At 32.6% G+C, this 16,249-nt stretch overlaps 2 protein-coding genes across 2 annotated transcripts; one reads left to right on the top strand and one right to left on the bottom strand.

The window, feature by feature from the left end:
• The first annotated feature begins 931 nt into the window (after nt 1-931).
• Nucleotides 932-9,191, top strand: tnnt3a (troponin T type 3a (skeletal, fast)). Its single transcript, XM_056451562.1, is given in 12 exon segments — nt 932-1,082; nt 3,755-3,794; nt 3,915-3,931; nt 6,168-6,186; nt 6,264-6,309; nt 6,407-6,523; nt 7,273-7,350; nt 7,436-7,549; nt 7,758-7,870; nt 7,944-8,034; nt 8,132-8,172; nt 8,839-9,191. Coding segments are annotated over 12 exon segments (849 nt in total). The 5' UTR covers nt 932-946; the 3' UTR covers nt 8,876-9,191.
• Nucleotides 9,192-12,787: 3,596 nt separating this feature from the next.
• Nucleotides 12,788-14,878, bottom strand: myod1 (myogenic differentiation 1). The gene is made up of 3 exons (XM_056452189.1): nt 14,190-14,878; nt 13,834-13,912; nt 12,788-13,627 (listed from the first exon to the last, which is right to left on the bottom strand). The coding sequence occupies exons 1-3, from the start codon at nt 14,697-14,699 to the stop codon at nt 13,389-13,391; spliced, it is 828 nt and encodes a 275-aa protein (XP_056308164.1). The 5' UTR covers nt 14,700-14,878; the 3' UTR covers nt 12,788-13,388.
• Nucleotides 14,879-16,249: the final 1,371 nt, after the last annotated feature.

Genomic DNA, 16,249 nt, shown 5'->3' with positions numbered 1-16,249 from the left:
AGTTAAACGTCTCTGATACATTGCTTTTATTATTTATCTTTATGTGATTAATCAACATTAAATGTGCGTTAGCAGGCAGTTTTTGTCATGTTCAAAATTTAATATAGGCTCCCTCAAAACCCACAGGCACACAAAAGATGGACTTCCAACATGGCTTATAATTTTGTTATAATAATAAATTAAAATTTTCAAGTGTTTAATTTGTTAACTCTGATTATTTCCAATATATGGCTTTTGTGCTTTTATAGAATAGGAGTTTTTAAACATATTCAAGGGCCTGCATAGATGGGGAGCATTTTGATTGTATGTAGTGGGCCGCTCTGGCATTTACACATTTACCCAAAAAGTAAATGAACCATATGCATAATTATAAAAATTAAGTTAAATCAATGGGTTTACTCACTTTTTAAGTAGATTCAACTAGCTGCTTTTAAGGCACATTTTTTACTTGAAGTAAATTATCACATATTCATTGTAAGGATAACGCATGTAAAATCAATCATTTTAACAACAAAATCAAAGCTATCTGAATTTCTGAATGAATTTAACTGAATAAAGTAATGACAAATTAGTGATAATTGCAATAATAACATGCAAATATATCTCTATGGCTCACCAGTTATTACTAGCATTGGTTGTAATTTCATATAACAGAAGAATTTGTAACACAACCCTTGTGGACTTAGGAGCAAGCCCTGTGGGACACCCCAGACCTCATCTGAAGCATCTATCCATTATACTTTAAAACAACACCAAAGCCAAGTCAATAACACTTCAGTTCAGCTCATTCAGAGAATGTTTTAATTGTGCCTACGTGGTACCACAGCAAATATAGCAACAGTGCAACAAACTTTCACCTCTGCTGCATTTCTTCAAACCCTCTCACATCTCCTTATTCAGCGCCCGTGGACAAGATCTGAACCTTCCCTTTTTAACCCTTCCCACTATGGAATCTCCACCAATGGGACATTTCCATGGATCAAGTGTCACTATAACAGAAAGACTTTTTCATGCGTGCATGTTTGCTGAACTTTACAGCCAGTCTCCACCAACAGGGAGCTCACTTCCTTCAGCTTTCTGAGGTAAGGGTAAAAGAGGGCATGAGTGCAGTGGATGAGAGAGCTGAAATGACAGGGATGATTGTGCATATTTGCGGGTTTAGGGAATTTCTATTAATTAACATGTGAGCTCATCAGATTTTATGGAAACTTGCGAAGTTCACTCAGCCTATATAGATACGATATAGATACATCAAAGGCATAATAACCATAATTTATGCATTGAATAAAGTTGGATGTACAGTAGAGCTGAGCAAAGTCATCTCATATCCTGATAATTATATATATATATATATATATATATATATATATATATATATATATATATATATATATATATATATATATATATGTATATATATATATATATATATATATATATATATATATATATATATATATATATATATATATATATATATAACAATACAGCATCATTTCTGTAAATTCAGTCATTTACTAGTATATATATATATATATATATATATATATATATATATATATATATATATATATATATATATATATATATATATATAGACCAAATGTATATTTCTTTTCTTTTTTTACATACATATTAAATTACATATTAAAAATGTACTCATTTCATATGTGATCATATTTCTCAGTTTGTTTAAAACTTCAATGTTGGCAAATGTTTGATTAAAAATGTAGAAATCAAATAATTATTTTTCAAAAACTAATCTTTACAAATCCAACATAAAAATAAAAATAAAGCACTGAATAAAATGCTAAATGTAAACTTTGTACTTTTAAGATTTCAACTTTCCCACAATGCCGTTATTCATGTTTCTGTCTAAATCCTTAAAATGGCGTTATTGTGCTCTTATAAATTATGAAAGTATTATCATAAACAATGTATTTTGTGACACCACAAAATAAGCATAATAGGAATAAGTGCACAATATGAAATTATATACTTTTTATTTCGTCCATACAATCTATACCGTCATAATGCACATCCTTAGCTGAACGTTGTTTAAAAGTAAATGTGCTTTAAATGTACTTTTATTTAAAGTTGAATGAATGACATAATCTATTCAGAACTGTGTCCAAATATAGAAAGGAAAAAACCTGAGCTGGGCTTTGGAAACCGGATCCTGAACAATGTTTGGGTCTATTATGTGCAGCTGTCTTGTCTAAGTCATATTATTTTTGACCTGAGATGCTTGTGGGGATCGCTCACATTCATTTTCTAATTAGTAACCATGATTTAACAGTTGATTGATTCCTTTATTTTTAAACCAATCCATCCTGTTAATTGTTTCAGGATTAGAAGTATTTTTTTTTCTTGCAATAGATCAATACATTTTAGTTAAAACCTTCAACAAAGACAATTAAAAACATTATATATTTTTAAAGTATATATAATATGTTTATACATGCCTTTATACACAAAATCTTCTAAAAGAAAGTGATATCTATCAGGCGAAGTGGGAAACAAATGGCCACATAAAAGGGAGAATGAATACTCTTCTCTTGTGTCAGCAGGTTCACAGGTCAACTAATAATAAAATGTTGTCAATGCTTTGACATAACGACTGTGAAAAAACTGTGAATCATAGGAGAATACTATAATCAAAAATAAAAATATATAATTAATATTCTGGTATCCCATCAACTTAACTTTGGACTGAATATTTGCATTTTATATCCCTGGACAAAAAGCCGCACACTGCAAAAAATGCTTTTCTTGTGTAGATGTTTTGTCTAGTTACTAGTTCAAATATCTAATATTTCAATTATCTAAATATCTAATAATTCCTAAATCAAGATTTTCTAGACAGTCAAAAAATAAAGTTTTAAATATTTTCAACAATTTTCAATTAAGTGAGTTTTCCCTTAAAACAATGGGGTGAGCAAAATAATCTAAAAGAAAAATTACTATTGTGCTTACCCCAAACTGCAAAAAAATACCTGTTTTACTTAGATTTTTAGTCTTATTTCTAGTCCAAATATCTAAAAAATCTTAAATCAGGAAGAATATTCTAGACAAGCACAACGTGTTGTCTTGTTTTAAGGGTAATATGCTAAAATTAAGTGAGTTTTCCCCTAAAATAAGCAAAATAATCTGCCAGTGGGGTGAGAAAAATAATCTTATGTCAAAAGGAAAAGCAAGATTATTTTGCTTACTCCATTAGCAGATTATTTAGCTTGTTTTAAAGAAAGAATCACTTAATATTGGCATATTATATCTGAAAACAAGACATTATGTTTAGCTTGTCTAGAATATTCTTCTTGATTTAAGAATTTTTAGATATTTGGACTAGAAAGAAGATAAAAATATAAGTAAGAAAAGCAATTTTTGCAGTGCATTGGCAGATTCATTCATTCACTCATTTTCTTTTCGGCTTAGTCCCTTTATTAATCAGAATGAACCGCCAACTCATCCAGCTTATGTTTTACGAAGCGGATGTCCTTCCAGCCACAACACAACACTGGGAAGCCATTGGCAGATTATTTTCCATACTTTTCAATTAATTCTGGTATATTATCTCTTAAAAAATAAATTTTCTGCTTGACTTTTTAGATATTTGCTAGAAACAAGACAAAACCTCTAAGACAATCTTTTTTTTGTAGTGCAGTTAGCCAACATTAAGGGGTCAACATTGAAAGGAAGGATATATATTGTAATGATTATTATAATGACAATGTTTTGTGCATTATTCTTTTAGTCTCAAAGTCCACTTTCACCATGTCAGACACAGAGGACATGTACGTATCAGAACATTTCTTGGTTATAAAACATAATTCTGCATTAACTGGATCATAATAAGAGCACTTATAGCATGTTAGTGTCTTATTTATTTGTTTTTCTTTTTTTTTTCTTTACAGTGAGCAGCATTTCGAGGGTGAGTACATTTTCCAGTTTAATCTTATTTTTATTTAAGTAATGCAAATATTTGTTATCAGTATCAGTTTTCCCTACTCATTGTTCATTCATCTTCATTCTTCTTGTATTACATGGCACTGTCATTGTGCAAAGTGTGGTTTTATTACCCAGAAAGTTAAAATTAAATGACATTTGCTTTGCATATATCATACATTATGACTATTTACATTTATTTTAAATGTTTATTTGAAGCACACAGTTACATTTTTTAATACAGTTCGACAATTTGCATTTGGCATACAATACGCTGATTTCCATTTTTTAAAAAGGTTCATTTAAAGCACACAGTTGGTTAAATGTTTAATTACAATTTGCCGATTGATGGTTATTAGAAAAAATGTACAGGCCTGTTTCTGAGTGGTCCTCAGCCAGGAGTTAGGAGCCACTAGGGAGCTTCACTTCTAAGAAAACAAGATGATTTAAACAGTACAAAATAATTTTAAAACAAGTTAATGATTTAAGCACACATCATGGCTTATTTCAATTGATTGCTTCATTAACCAGTTACAGATCCACCTGTTTTGGAAAATCTTGAAATGTAAGAGATTTATTTTTTCTAGACCTGAAAAGAATTCATTTAAAATGTTACAATGATTACAGTCTTTTCTAGAAGGTCTTGTAAATACTTTTACACTACTACTGCCAGTAATAATAATAATAATAATAATGAATTAGGTGATGCAGTGGCGCAGTAGGTAGTGCTGTCGCCTCACAGCAAGAAGGTCGCTGGTTCGAGCCTCGGCTGGGTCAGTTGCCGTTTCTGTGTGGAGTTCGCATGTTCTCCCTGTGTTCGCATGGGTTTCCTCCGGGTGCTCCGGTTTCCCTCACAGTCCAAAGACATGCAGTGCAGGTGAATTGGGAAGGCTAAATTGTCTGTAGTTTATGAGTGTGAGTGTGTGTGTATGGATGTTTTCTAGAGATGGGTTGCGGCTGGAAGGGCATCTGCTGTGGCGACCCCAGATTAATAAAGGGACCAAGCCGAAAAGAAAATTGATGAATGAATGAATCATGAATTATTAACAAATAATCAATTCAGCAATAATTAAACAAACAATTAAACATGCTTTCTATTACCAAAATACCAGAAAAATCCCCTTTCTTATGAGGGGTCAAAAACCAAACTTGATCGAGGATGGTGCGCCGAAGGTAATTATACCAAACTTGGTGTTTGATGATTTCCTAATTTATATATTATTTTAAAATAACTAGAAAACAATGCTTTGTATTAACTAATGCAGTATATGTTTTTAAATTTTAATAATGAACATATTACAGCAAAAAACAATCCCATTTATAACAGAATCGAGCTAGTCAAGCTGCACCTGTTTTTTTGCCTTGATTCGCTCGTCGATATCTTCTGCATTGTTCTTTATCAGCATGTAAATTTTTAAAAATCAGATTCATTTACAGAATTTAATTGAAACATTTATTTTCAGTTTGCTTTTTGTATAGCTCAGGAATAAAACAAACAAAAAAAGTTATGTTCAAATAGAAATTATGATCTCTGTTAAAGGCATTTGCCCCAACCCTCCCCATCATTCTTATGTGGGATGGTGGGCCAAATTAAAGATTACCATGGGCCAACTCTAGTTTGGAAATTTCTGCCATATACAATAGTTGATAATAATGAAGGAAAGTGGGTTGAATACAGATTTTAGCTTCTTAAAAAAGTAGTCTGATGTCTCCTCCTAGTGGACAACATATACAATTTCACCCTGCTATTCAAGGGTGACAAATTGGAGCAAGAGTGCAAGAACCAAGAACTGCACTGATTGGCTTGAAGCTTTATTTACTAGATATAACTGGGACAATGCTATCCACAAATCAGACTGGCTTAAGTAATGTTACAATACACAGTTACCTAATATTTTGACTGTGTACAATCGAAACGGATCCTCGATTTTTTAGGACAAGCTGCTGTTCAAAACATCTGAAAAAATAATCTGCACTAAAACAGAAACTAGTGCTGTTACAATACTGTAATTTCTATTTTCAATAAGAAACCATCAAACATTTTCATATTTGTTTACCATATTGGTATTTGGTTTACCATTTTTTAAACCACAAGGGTATATTTGCACAACGTTATGGGCACAAGTGTAACAAGTCAATATTTCAAATGTTTGAATACTGATGTGTTAATTTAGTAACATTGATTTCTCAATAACATGATCTCATTTTCACTCCCAATACAGAAGAGAAGCCAAAGTTCAAGTAAGCATTTTGAAATCAATATTGAATAAAATTATTTGTTTTAAGATATTTTGCTCACTGTGATTAATTCACTGCAGGCCAACAGCCCCTAAAATCCCAGATGGTGAGAAAGTGGACTTTGATGTAAGAATTTTCTTTATCTTTGAAATCATACACTCCTCGAACAGCCAAGTATTTGACAGCAAAGTAATTAGATTGTTCCCTGTGTGCCTGAATGCAGGATATTCAGAAAAAACGTCACAACAAGGATACACTTGAGCTGCAGTGCCTCATTGATGCTCACTTTGAGCACAGGCAGAAGGAGGAGGAGGAACTCATCGCTCTCCGGGAGAGAATTGTGAGTGAATGTCAAGCCAATTCGGTAACACTTTACTTGAAGGGGTGCTCATAAGACTGATATTAAATGTTCATAATGATGACATGTCATGAATGTGAAGGAGATTGTATTGTTATGACATTTTAAATGTAAAGATGAAATTGTTTGCTATGACAACTTGACATACAAATACACCACAACCTTTGTTGTCTTGCTCATGACAACTTGACATTACCAAGACAGAATAACTTGTCATAAATCTGTCATAAACATGACTGTCATGAAGCCATTATAAATCTGAGTTTCATAATAGCGTACTTAATATTTTTTTGACCTCAACTATGGTGATACAGGCTGAATTTGTCATTAAAATATAATTAAATATGAATGATGCTGTTAAATATTATTTGACAAAATAATATAATGAGATATTTTAATGACAAACACGGTTTGTTCCACTAACAATGTAATCAGATCAAATAAATATATATAAAATTATTTTAAAACAATTTCACAAGTGTTGTTTAATGAAGAGCAGATTTTTTTTAGTTAATAGGTTTAATAAATAATTTCTGATAGCTCTTTTTTTTATCTTTGATATGATGTGCATAATATTTTTCTACTTATTTTGCTAGATACTAAACAGCTTAAAGTGCAATGTGAAATCTCAAATAGTGGTCCTTCTGTGGCACTGCTAAGAAGCCTCCTTTTAGAGCCTGGCCTGATCCTCACAATAAGTTGTAAATGTAAACGATAATATGTCTGAACAGGAAAAGCGCAGATCTGAGAGGGCGGAGCAGCAGAGGATTCGAACTGAGAAGGATAAGGAGCGTCATGCGAGACGTGAGGTATGAAACACTGACTTCTGAATCCAGTAAATGTACATAGGCTAATCTAGAAAAACACTGATGCGGTTTCTTGGTGGCTTCACAGGAGGAGAGGTTGAGAAAGGAGGAGGCAGATGCTAAGAAGAAGGCAGAGGAAGATGCCAAGAAAAAATCAGCTCTGTCCGGTATGGGCTCCAACTACAGCAGCTATCTGCAGAAGGTGAGCTCTGTTTATACCTCACAAATAGGAATGCTCGCCACGACTAATTTCATTGATGCTTAAACTGAAATTTGGTTAATATTTAGTTTCTATTATATTGGTATTTGACAACAACAATACCATTTAGTCGATTAGCCTTGTTCAAATGAAGCACAGAGATTTAATTGAATCAGCTGTAACTGACACCACAGGCTCAATTGTATTTCAGGCTGACTCTAAGAAAGGTGGCAAGAAACAGACAGAAAGAGAAAAGAAGAAAAAGATCCTGGCTGAGAGACGCAAACCCCTCAACATTGACCATCTCAATGAAGACAAACTGAGGTGAGTTTTACTGCTGTTAAAGTAGCCTGGTAAAATGTCAGGATAGGTCTTAGGTCTTTGTCATCAACTTCAGGGACAAAGCACAAGAGCTGTACGAGTGGATCAAGACTCTGGAATCTGAGAAATTTGAACACATAGAGAGGCTGAAGAGACAGAAGTATGAGGTAATAAAACGGACATGACAGAAAATAGGACACATTAAGATTTGCAGTATCTTGAAGTATCAGTTTTAATTCTGACGTCAAACCTCATGTTCATCAGGTTACTACACTGCGCAGGAGAGTTGAGGAGCTCAGCAAATTGTAAGTTTCATGAATGCCAAAGCGCCCTCTGTTGTGCATGGCCTGAATGTGATGGATTCAGTGTGTAAGAGTTCTCAAGTAGAAATATGGTGCATATATATATATATATATATATATATATATATATATATATATATATATATATATATATATATATATATATATATATATATATATATATATATATATATATGCTGTGTTTGTAGCAGCTATAAATACATCAGATATTATGACAGTAGTTCAAGCCTGTTTTGAACAACCTATGCTCAGCATATATAAGTACTCCCCTCACAAGTCTATCTTTTAAATAAACATTTTTTATTAAATACAAATTTTAAAAAGAGGAAAAATCAAGAGAAAAAAAATTGTTTAAATATTGTAGGTTGTATTTTTTTGCGATATTTAGCATGAGTTTAACTGTATTATCTTTCAATTTCTAAATATTTTTAGTGACTAAAATATTATTTTAATAAATATGTCTGTTTAATAAATATGTTCTGTTTAAATGCACCAAAATACATTGCCTATATTCACTGAGAAATTGATAAAAATTTTAATTTTGAAAATGGGGTGTACTTAATTATGCTGAGCACTGTATGTGCATGCCATGGTGTGAAGTAAATAGAAATCTATTTTGTTCACTTTTTATTCACTCTTGCACTGCAGCAGCAAGAAGGGCGCCGCCGCTCGTCGCAGAAAGTAAGTGCATCGCCCCGCAGACCAAGACCACCAGAGTGATGAAAGATACCCGCAAACCGTTGATCAACCTACTCTCCCTCATCTTCAACTAGTTCCTTTATATGCCATGTAAATAAAGCGTGAAAACCTTACGATCATTAACCATGGTTTTATTATTGTAAGATTTATAATAGAATTGACGGACTGATGTGTTTGCTAAACTACAATGGCTAAAGTGTGACAGAATTTTAATTTGTGGTTACCAGTTTAAAAACCATAGTTCTCATTAGGGACTTTTGTTCATACCACAACGCCAATAAAGGTTTTGTTTTTTGTTTTTAGATGTTGTCTTCCCAGGCCTTCTCTTTTTAATTCCACAACCAGTGCATCCTATTGCATGCAATTTAAGTTGATGTGGGTTGTTGCTGCATCTCTAGAATATTATGGTTAAGAAAATCACGGAGAATTTGCGAGTTTTTTTGCACTATTCTTTCTTTCTTTCTTTCTTTCTTTCTTTCTTTCTTTCTTTCTTTCTTTCTTTTTTATATCACGGTGTCCAGTAATGGGACACTGTCTTTTATAACCACGAGATGTAAAAGCGATAAAGAAATTCATCCTCCCTCAGTTATACCAACGAAAAAGCCCTAGTTTTTATCTCAAACAAACAAATGTGAGATTGCGGTGCCAATTCAAACGTTTCAACAAAGTTGTGAGCTTTAAAGCCATTTTAAACCTCATTTATTTTAGTGTACAAACAAGGGAAATATTCTGTTGAAATGAGTCACAGATTATTCTATCAATACGTTTTTTTTCTCTCTCTTAAATGTGTAAAAAATGTTGCTGGAACAACTTGCGTCTATACATGTCTTCTTTTAAACAGATTTTTTAAAATCTTTAATAGTCTGATCATTAAGGCTAGATAGGTATAAGCTATGTTATGTGGGTTAGAAAAACTTATTACATGTTACTCATGATGATGCTGAGTCAGACCAATGAGCTAAAAAATCAGGAAAATAGGCTGTGTCGGTGACATATGGTGCGTGAAGCTCAGTACACAAGATGGTGCTATTGGCATGTCTTCAATGTCCAATTTTATTATTCGTCCAAGTTGCATGGAAAAGATTTCTTAAAATAATAAATTTCAATAAAATCAGTCATTTTTGTCCAAAATCCAAACGCGGAATCATTTTATAATTAGCCTAGACCAATAAAGGAAACATTATGAACCTTAAAAGTTTTTGCATAATACAATAAAACTGCACAAAACTGAGTTCTTAAAAGAACTTAAAGATTATACAAGATTATTTTCAAAATACTAAACCTCTTATTCTTTTGAAGAACCTTTTGAACAGACTTGTAAAGGCAATCACGCTTCTTCATCCAAATAACCATTTTTACATCTTAAAAAAAGATTTTTACATCTTGTTATTATTATCATTATTATTATCAGCATCATCATCATTATTATTATTATTGTTATTATTATTATTATTATTATTAAGTTATTATTGCAATCTATATATGGTTCTGTGAAGAACCTTTACTTGTGTGAGAACTTTCAATAAAAAAGATTATTTATAGTGAACGGGAAAATATTTATCTTTTGTAAATGTTCATTGAACAATTAGCCTATAAACTACATTGAATTGTTCAGGGAAAATAATATTCTGCTATTTTATCACAGCGAAAGCATACTTTTGGTACTTTAAGACGTCTGTTTATTTGAATTGAACCTGTTCGTGCTGCTGAACGCGTAATCATTTTATGAAAATGATTAAGCGTCGAAATAGAGACCAAACATTTTATCTTCTTATAAAATGTCCAGAGATGTATAAAGTACTAGAGACCCAGACTTAAGTAAAAGTACAAGTACTCTATCAAAAAGTGACTTGAGTAGAAGTAAAAGTGCTCTTTAAGTACCATACTTAAGTGGAAGTACTAAAGTATTCAACATTTTTGTACTTAAGTATTGCAAGTAGTTTATTTCAAAATTTACTACTCAAGTACTGAAAGTAAAAGTACAAGTATTGTGTAATGTAGTTATTAAAGAATGCAGTCAAAAGACATCATATTGTTTTGTTTATTTTAAATCTCTTTTTTGGGGGCACGTCATTAAGCAGAACGAAAAGAAACATGACTTGCAATACTGTTTTTCTCTCACGCTTGAACCACAGATCTGACAGATTATAACAGCTTTAACACACACCTTTCAAAGTTGTGTGTCACAAAAACAGTCCATAATCCACTCAAAACACTATTGAAACCCATTTTTGGAGCACAATTTACTGGTTGTAAACGCTGTAAACGAACGTTCTTATTCACTTGATTTTGATTTTATTGTAAAAAAAAGAAAACCTGTATATTACTGTATTAAATGAAAATCTGAAATATTTTATGGCTTATGGCTATGATTTAGTATTCAAAAATGTTTCATTTTGATTGTTTTAATTAAATTGGTCTTAAACTTCATATTTTTATAGTATATTTATTCATTCTGGTACTTTTACCATAAACCAACATCTCAACCATTTGGTAGAGGCTGATATTTTAGAAATTATGGGATGTGTTGGGGGAAAATGTATTGATTGTGTTAACTAGCGACATTAGGAGTTAAGAAATGCAATAAATAAAAAAATTCTATTGGTTTTTTTTTTCTTGGTGTGACAGTTAAATGGTTACTTGTAATAAAATTGTGTCCTTTAATACAGCAGTAATATATATGAACTGTACCCTTAATTTGACCCGTTCAAAGAAAACACTCTTTCTGAATGTATCAAACAAAACTCATACACAGAAGACAGCATGAGCATTTATAGCAAATAAACAAATGTAAATATTCTCTCGCCTGCTTTTTAAACGCTGACAGGCGAGGTCTTAGACCCCTTAGATTGGTTATTGTCTTCACCTTCTCAACAGAAAGGGCTGCTATCGGCTTTAGAAATGAAAGCGTTGTTCACTGATGGCGGGAAGAACAGCCGCGGTTACAGTCTATGTATGTATAATACGCGGTTATCACACAGGTAATCTATAATAGACACAGTGGAGAAAACTTGCACCTCATACACGCCCAGGTCTGGATCCACAGGTATCGCTTTAACAGCCAAGAGGAGATGAAACTCCTTGTTACCTCACAAACAGGCCAGCGGGTCAAATGTCCAAAGTGAGAGAGGCAGAGATGGAGTCTCACAACATTTCTCTGTAGTAGTGAAATAGCGGCTCGTGTGCTGTGCCGCCTTCACTCGCCCTCGCGCCTCTGTCCTTCGCCATAGTATTGCGACACCGCACATAGGAGATAAATGACGTCAGTACGTAATAACCCGTTATGATCTATTACTGAACCGATATTGACCATTTTGACACCTCTAGTAACGAGTAACGATGCAGCTCATAAAAAATCTATCGGAGTAAAAGTATTAAACTCATCGAAAATATGTACTTAAGTAAAAGTGGAAGTAGGAGAAAAAAACAATACTCCAGTAAAGTACTGATACTGCCTTTTAGTACTTAAGTACAGTAGTGAAGTAGTTCTACTTCGTTACTATACATCTCTGAAAATGTCTGTACCCTCAGTCCAACATAAATAAAATTCTATAACACACTTTTGTGTTGTAGTAAACGGCTAATTGATTCAATTAGATTACTTTGTTTAACGTGCAATAATAATCAAACAAATAAGCTGGATAATTTAATTGTTCTAGGAACTCAAAGGTTTCAGATTCTCCGGAACAACATGTAAACCTTTATAATCTTATTTTAAAATTGCGTAATTTGTCTTCTTTATTGTGGTATCACTTTTAGTTACAACCTCGTGAAATTGGGTATGAAACTGAATTGTAGGCCTGTTTATTTTGTCACGCAAAACCGATTTGATTTGAACAATTGATATAACACATGTAAATGTTTAAACATCCAATAAATCACAAAAATATCACATAGATATTCCAGTATAAATAGTTATTTTATTAATCCGACATTCACTCGTTTAAGAAGTATAAATATAAAGTTTAACACAAGACACAACAAACTAGTGTTTCAAACAGGCATCATTAAATACAATAATATGTTTGTTCGTTTTCGTCGCTTTAACAAAACAGATCTTATTTACACATTTACAAAAATGGTCCTGCTATTCGTATCTGGATTACGATTTTTTTCCGTAAATAATTAGGAAAATAAAAGGTGATGATGACAGAAAATATATTCACAAAGGGAAAAAATATGGTCACATTTTCACGTGGATATAATAATATAAATAAGCTTAGTTAAGAAACTCACTTCTGATGGTCTGCTGAGTCTTTCTCATATTGGAATTACATTTTCCACAGCATAAAGAAAAAAAGGAAGAAAAAAAGAAAGAAAGAAAGAAAGAAAGAAAGAAAGAAAGAAAGAAAGAAAGAAAGAAAGAAAGAAAGAGAAGAAATCTTCCAGTAGTGGATCAAAAGTCTTTTTTGTCGTTTAAGATCGGATTCGCCTTTTTCTGCTTAAAGTTTCTTGATTCAGATTGTCTCTTTCAATTTGTTTTGAAATGTTGCGGATTTTTAAAGCACTTGATAAATGGTTTCCTGAGCCTGCTGTTGAGGGCAGCTGGTCGGGGACGGTACGGTGGTCCCGGTGTCACTCAGGACAGACCCCTCATGCGGAGAACACGGGCTCCCTTCGTGCCCCTCCGGTACTGACAGCACGGGACATGCAGGAGTCTCTGTAGAAATTCGCTCCACGATGCTGGACAGACAATCCAAACTCGACACTACTGAGTTTTTATTATTCCGTGCGTCAGCTATAAAAAACAAATAAACAGACAGGTTTTTAAGTTTTTAACTTAAATGAAATTATTGACAATGAGAATTTAGAAACATAATAGTTTGAACTGGTTCAGATGAAGAGTTTAACTTTGCATAATAGTTACAAACATTATTTAACCAATTTTTGTTTTTATTTATTTATTTATTTATTTTATTTTATTTAATTTTTTTGTGAACTTACCATTTGGTGTGTCATTGAAGTAAGAGCTGTCATAGCTGTTCCGTCTTCTCGTCTGACATGTTGGGCCCATAAAATCCATCTAGAAAACGAAAAGACAATTTAATTTAATTTATTTTAAAAGACAATTTAATCTGCAAACACATGAGATAAAATATTTACACGCACTCTTTCATGAATTCCATCTTTCTCTTGAATGTTGAAAAATAATCTCAGCTAAATTATCCTAAAGTCCAAAATCAGTGCAAAAACAGCATACATTGTCCAAGTAAACACTAAACGATTTATGAATTAACGGCATCACAATTATACTGTAGCTGCAGTATTTAAAGCTTCAGTATGTAAAATAAGTTTCTCACCATGCCATCAGAGCAGTTAGATCTCGGACTGGAAGCATCAGAGTCTCCACTGTAATGTTCCAGAACGGGGTAGTAGTTTTCCTCTTGGCTCCTGAGCAGCGCCTGCAGAGACTCGATATAACTTATGGCGTTTCTCAGAATCTCCACTTTGGGCAGCCTCTGGTTCGGGTTGGTGGACGTGCACCTTTTGAGGGTCTCGAAAGCGTCGTTGACCTTGCTCAGTCGCCTCCTCTCTCTCATGGTGGCGGCTTTGCGACGATCAGCATTGGTAGTTTTTCTCTTGCAAGCTTTGCATGCCCACAGTAGGCACCTGCCGGCCTGATGATGCCCACTGGGCGCCCTCACGTGCTCGTCCTCGATGTGGTGATGCTCGTCGGGTTTGAGCAGGCTCACGTGAACGAGCCTGGGGTCCAGGTCTTCAAAGAAGTGCATGTCGTTGGTGTTAAAGCAAGGGTCGTCGTAGAAATCATCAGCTGATGGGATGGGGAAGGGGATATCCGACAACTCCATCTTTTTTGTGTTAAAGTTTTAATAAACAAGATATTTAATTGAATATTTCCAAAGTAGTAAATTTGTAAAAAATAAAAATAGGAATAGTAAGACAAAGTCCTTCAGATCCCGAAATAACGTATATTTCAAGACTACAGTCTAAAATTCGCAGGTCCTCGTAGGGTTTCTTTGCTTGTACCCCTCAGGTACTTCTTGCTGGTGAAAGATCAGGGCCTGATAATAAACAGGCCAGCCTGTCGGGGGAAGTCCTACAGACGACAGACTGACCAATGAACATGTGCGATAACAAGGGGGCGTGATTTTGACAGCATGTAGCTAATGATGGTGTCATAAAAATGTTAGAATGATAAATTCCCCTTAGAAATAATATAAAGAAGTTTTATTCGCGCGTATACCGAATTAAATTCATGTCTACTTGTTTATTTTCCATCAAATTTCAGTTTCACAATAAAATTTAAGCATGATCTTGCTTTTATCTTTGCTTATTAATGAAAATAAACACCCAGTGCAATTGGTTTCTACTTTCTAATGAATACATTTCTAATTAATTTATATAATTTATTTGTGCTGAGTTTGATAAAACGGATAATTCAGTAACAGAAATACCCTAACAACAGAAAACAAACATTTAAAGTGTTGTTTTATTATTATGTGTTTTTTTGTTTTTTTTTTGTTTTTACTTCTTCATGGACATTTTTTTTCCTCATAGCGCTGCATCGAAAATGTTTAAAAAAATGTGAGTAATAAATACTTCAAATCTAATACTTTTAAATACACACAAACATTCACACGTTTAACAACTTAGCATTACATTATGAATGCTATTCAGTTCATGATGTTCAGAATGCACAGATAAAGGTCGCTTGATCAATTTAGGTATGGAATATTTTTTAATGAAATACTGGAAGTAAACTTACATTAAACGTATAATAAAATATAGTAAACAAGTCGCAATGAAGAAAATTACATTTCGTTATTATTATTATTACTTTTTTTTCCAAGGGACACTTTGATTATTAATTTATTTGGTTATTTACCATGATCAGTCTATCAGATGAAGTAAATGTATTTAAGTATTTATTCTTAATGCGGCCCATTTTATTTAGCCTTCTTTGCAATAGCTGCTAGACAGTCTCAATAACAGTTCAACAAAAGGGGGCGTTAAAGAGCCAGATGAAACTTCTATTTTCTTCAAAAGCCCCAAATAAATCTTTAGCTAGAATCCAGGCTGCTGAAATTGGATCAGCAATATTTTATATAAAAATATATATTTAAACATTTTTTGAAAAATAACAGCAAAGTAGAAAAAATAACTGACGTCATTATATTAAGAAAACAATTTTCCTGTTTCCTTTTTCAATGTTATATATAACATGTTATAAAATAATAAGAAAAAATAAGCAATGGCATATATAAACATGTTTATTAAAACCAGTTACACAATAGAGTTCATACAACATTTCAAATAAGTTTGAAATTAATATATATATATATATATATATATATATATATATATATATATATATATATATATATATATATATATATAT

This window comes from Danio aesculapii, chromosome 25, assembly GCF_903798145.1.
Source record: "Danio aesculapii chromosome 25, fDanAes4.1, whole genome shotgun sequence".
Classification (NCBI taxonomy): domain Eukaryota; kingdom Metazoa; phylum Chordata; class Actinopteri; order Cypriniformes; family Danionidae; genus Danio; species Danio aesculapii.
The sequence above is the reverse complement of the archived record's forward strand: the minus strand, read 5'-3'. Positions and strand labels throughout refer to the sequence as shown.

Coding starts and splice junctions, on each gene's coding strand:
- myod1 (XM_056452189.1), bottom strand. CDS start 14,699: ATGGAGTTGTCGGATATCCCCTTCCCCATCCCATCAGCTGATGATTTC. Junction 13,913..14,189: donor CTAACTGCTCTGATGGCATG/GTGAGAAACTTA, acceptor TTCGTTTTCTAG/ATGGATTTTATGGGCCCAAC. Junction 13,628..13,833: donor CTTCAATGACACACCAAATG/GTAAGTTCACAA, acceptor TGTTTTTTATAG/CTGACGCACGGAATAATAAA.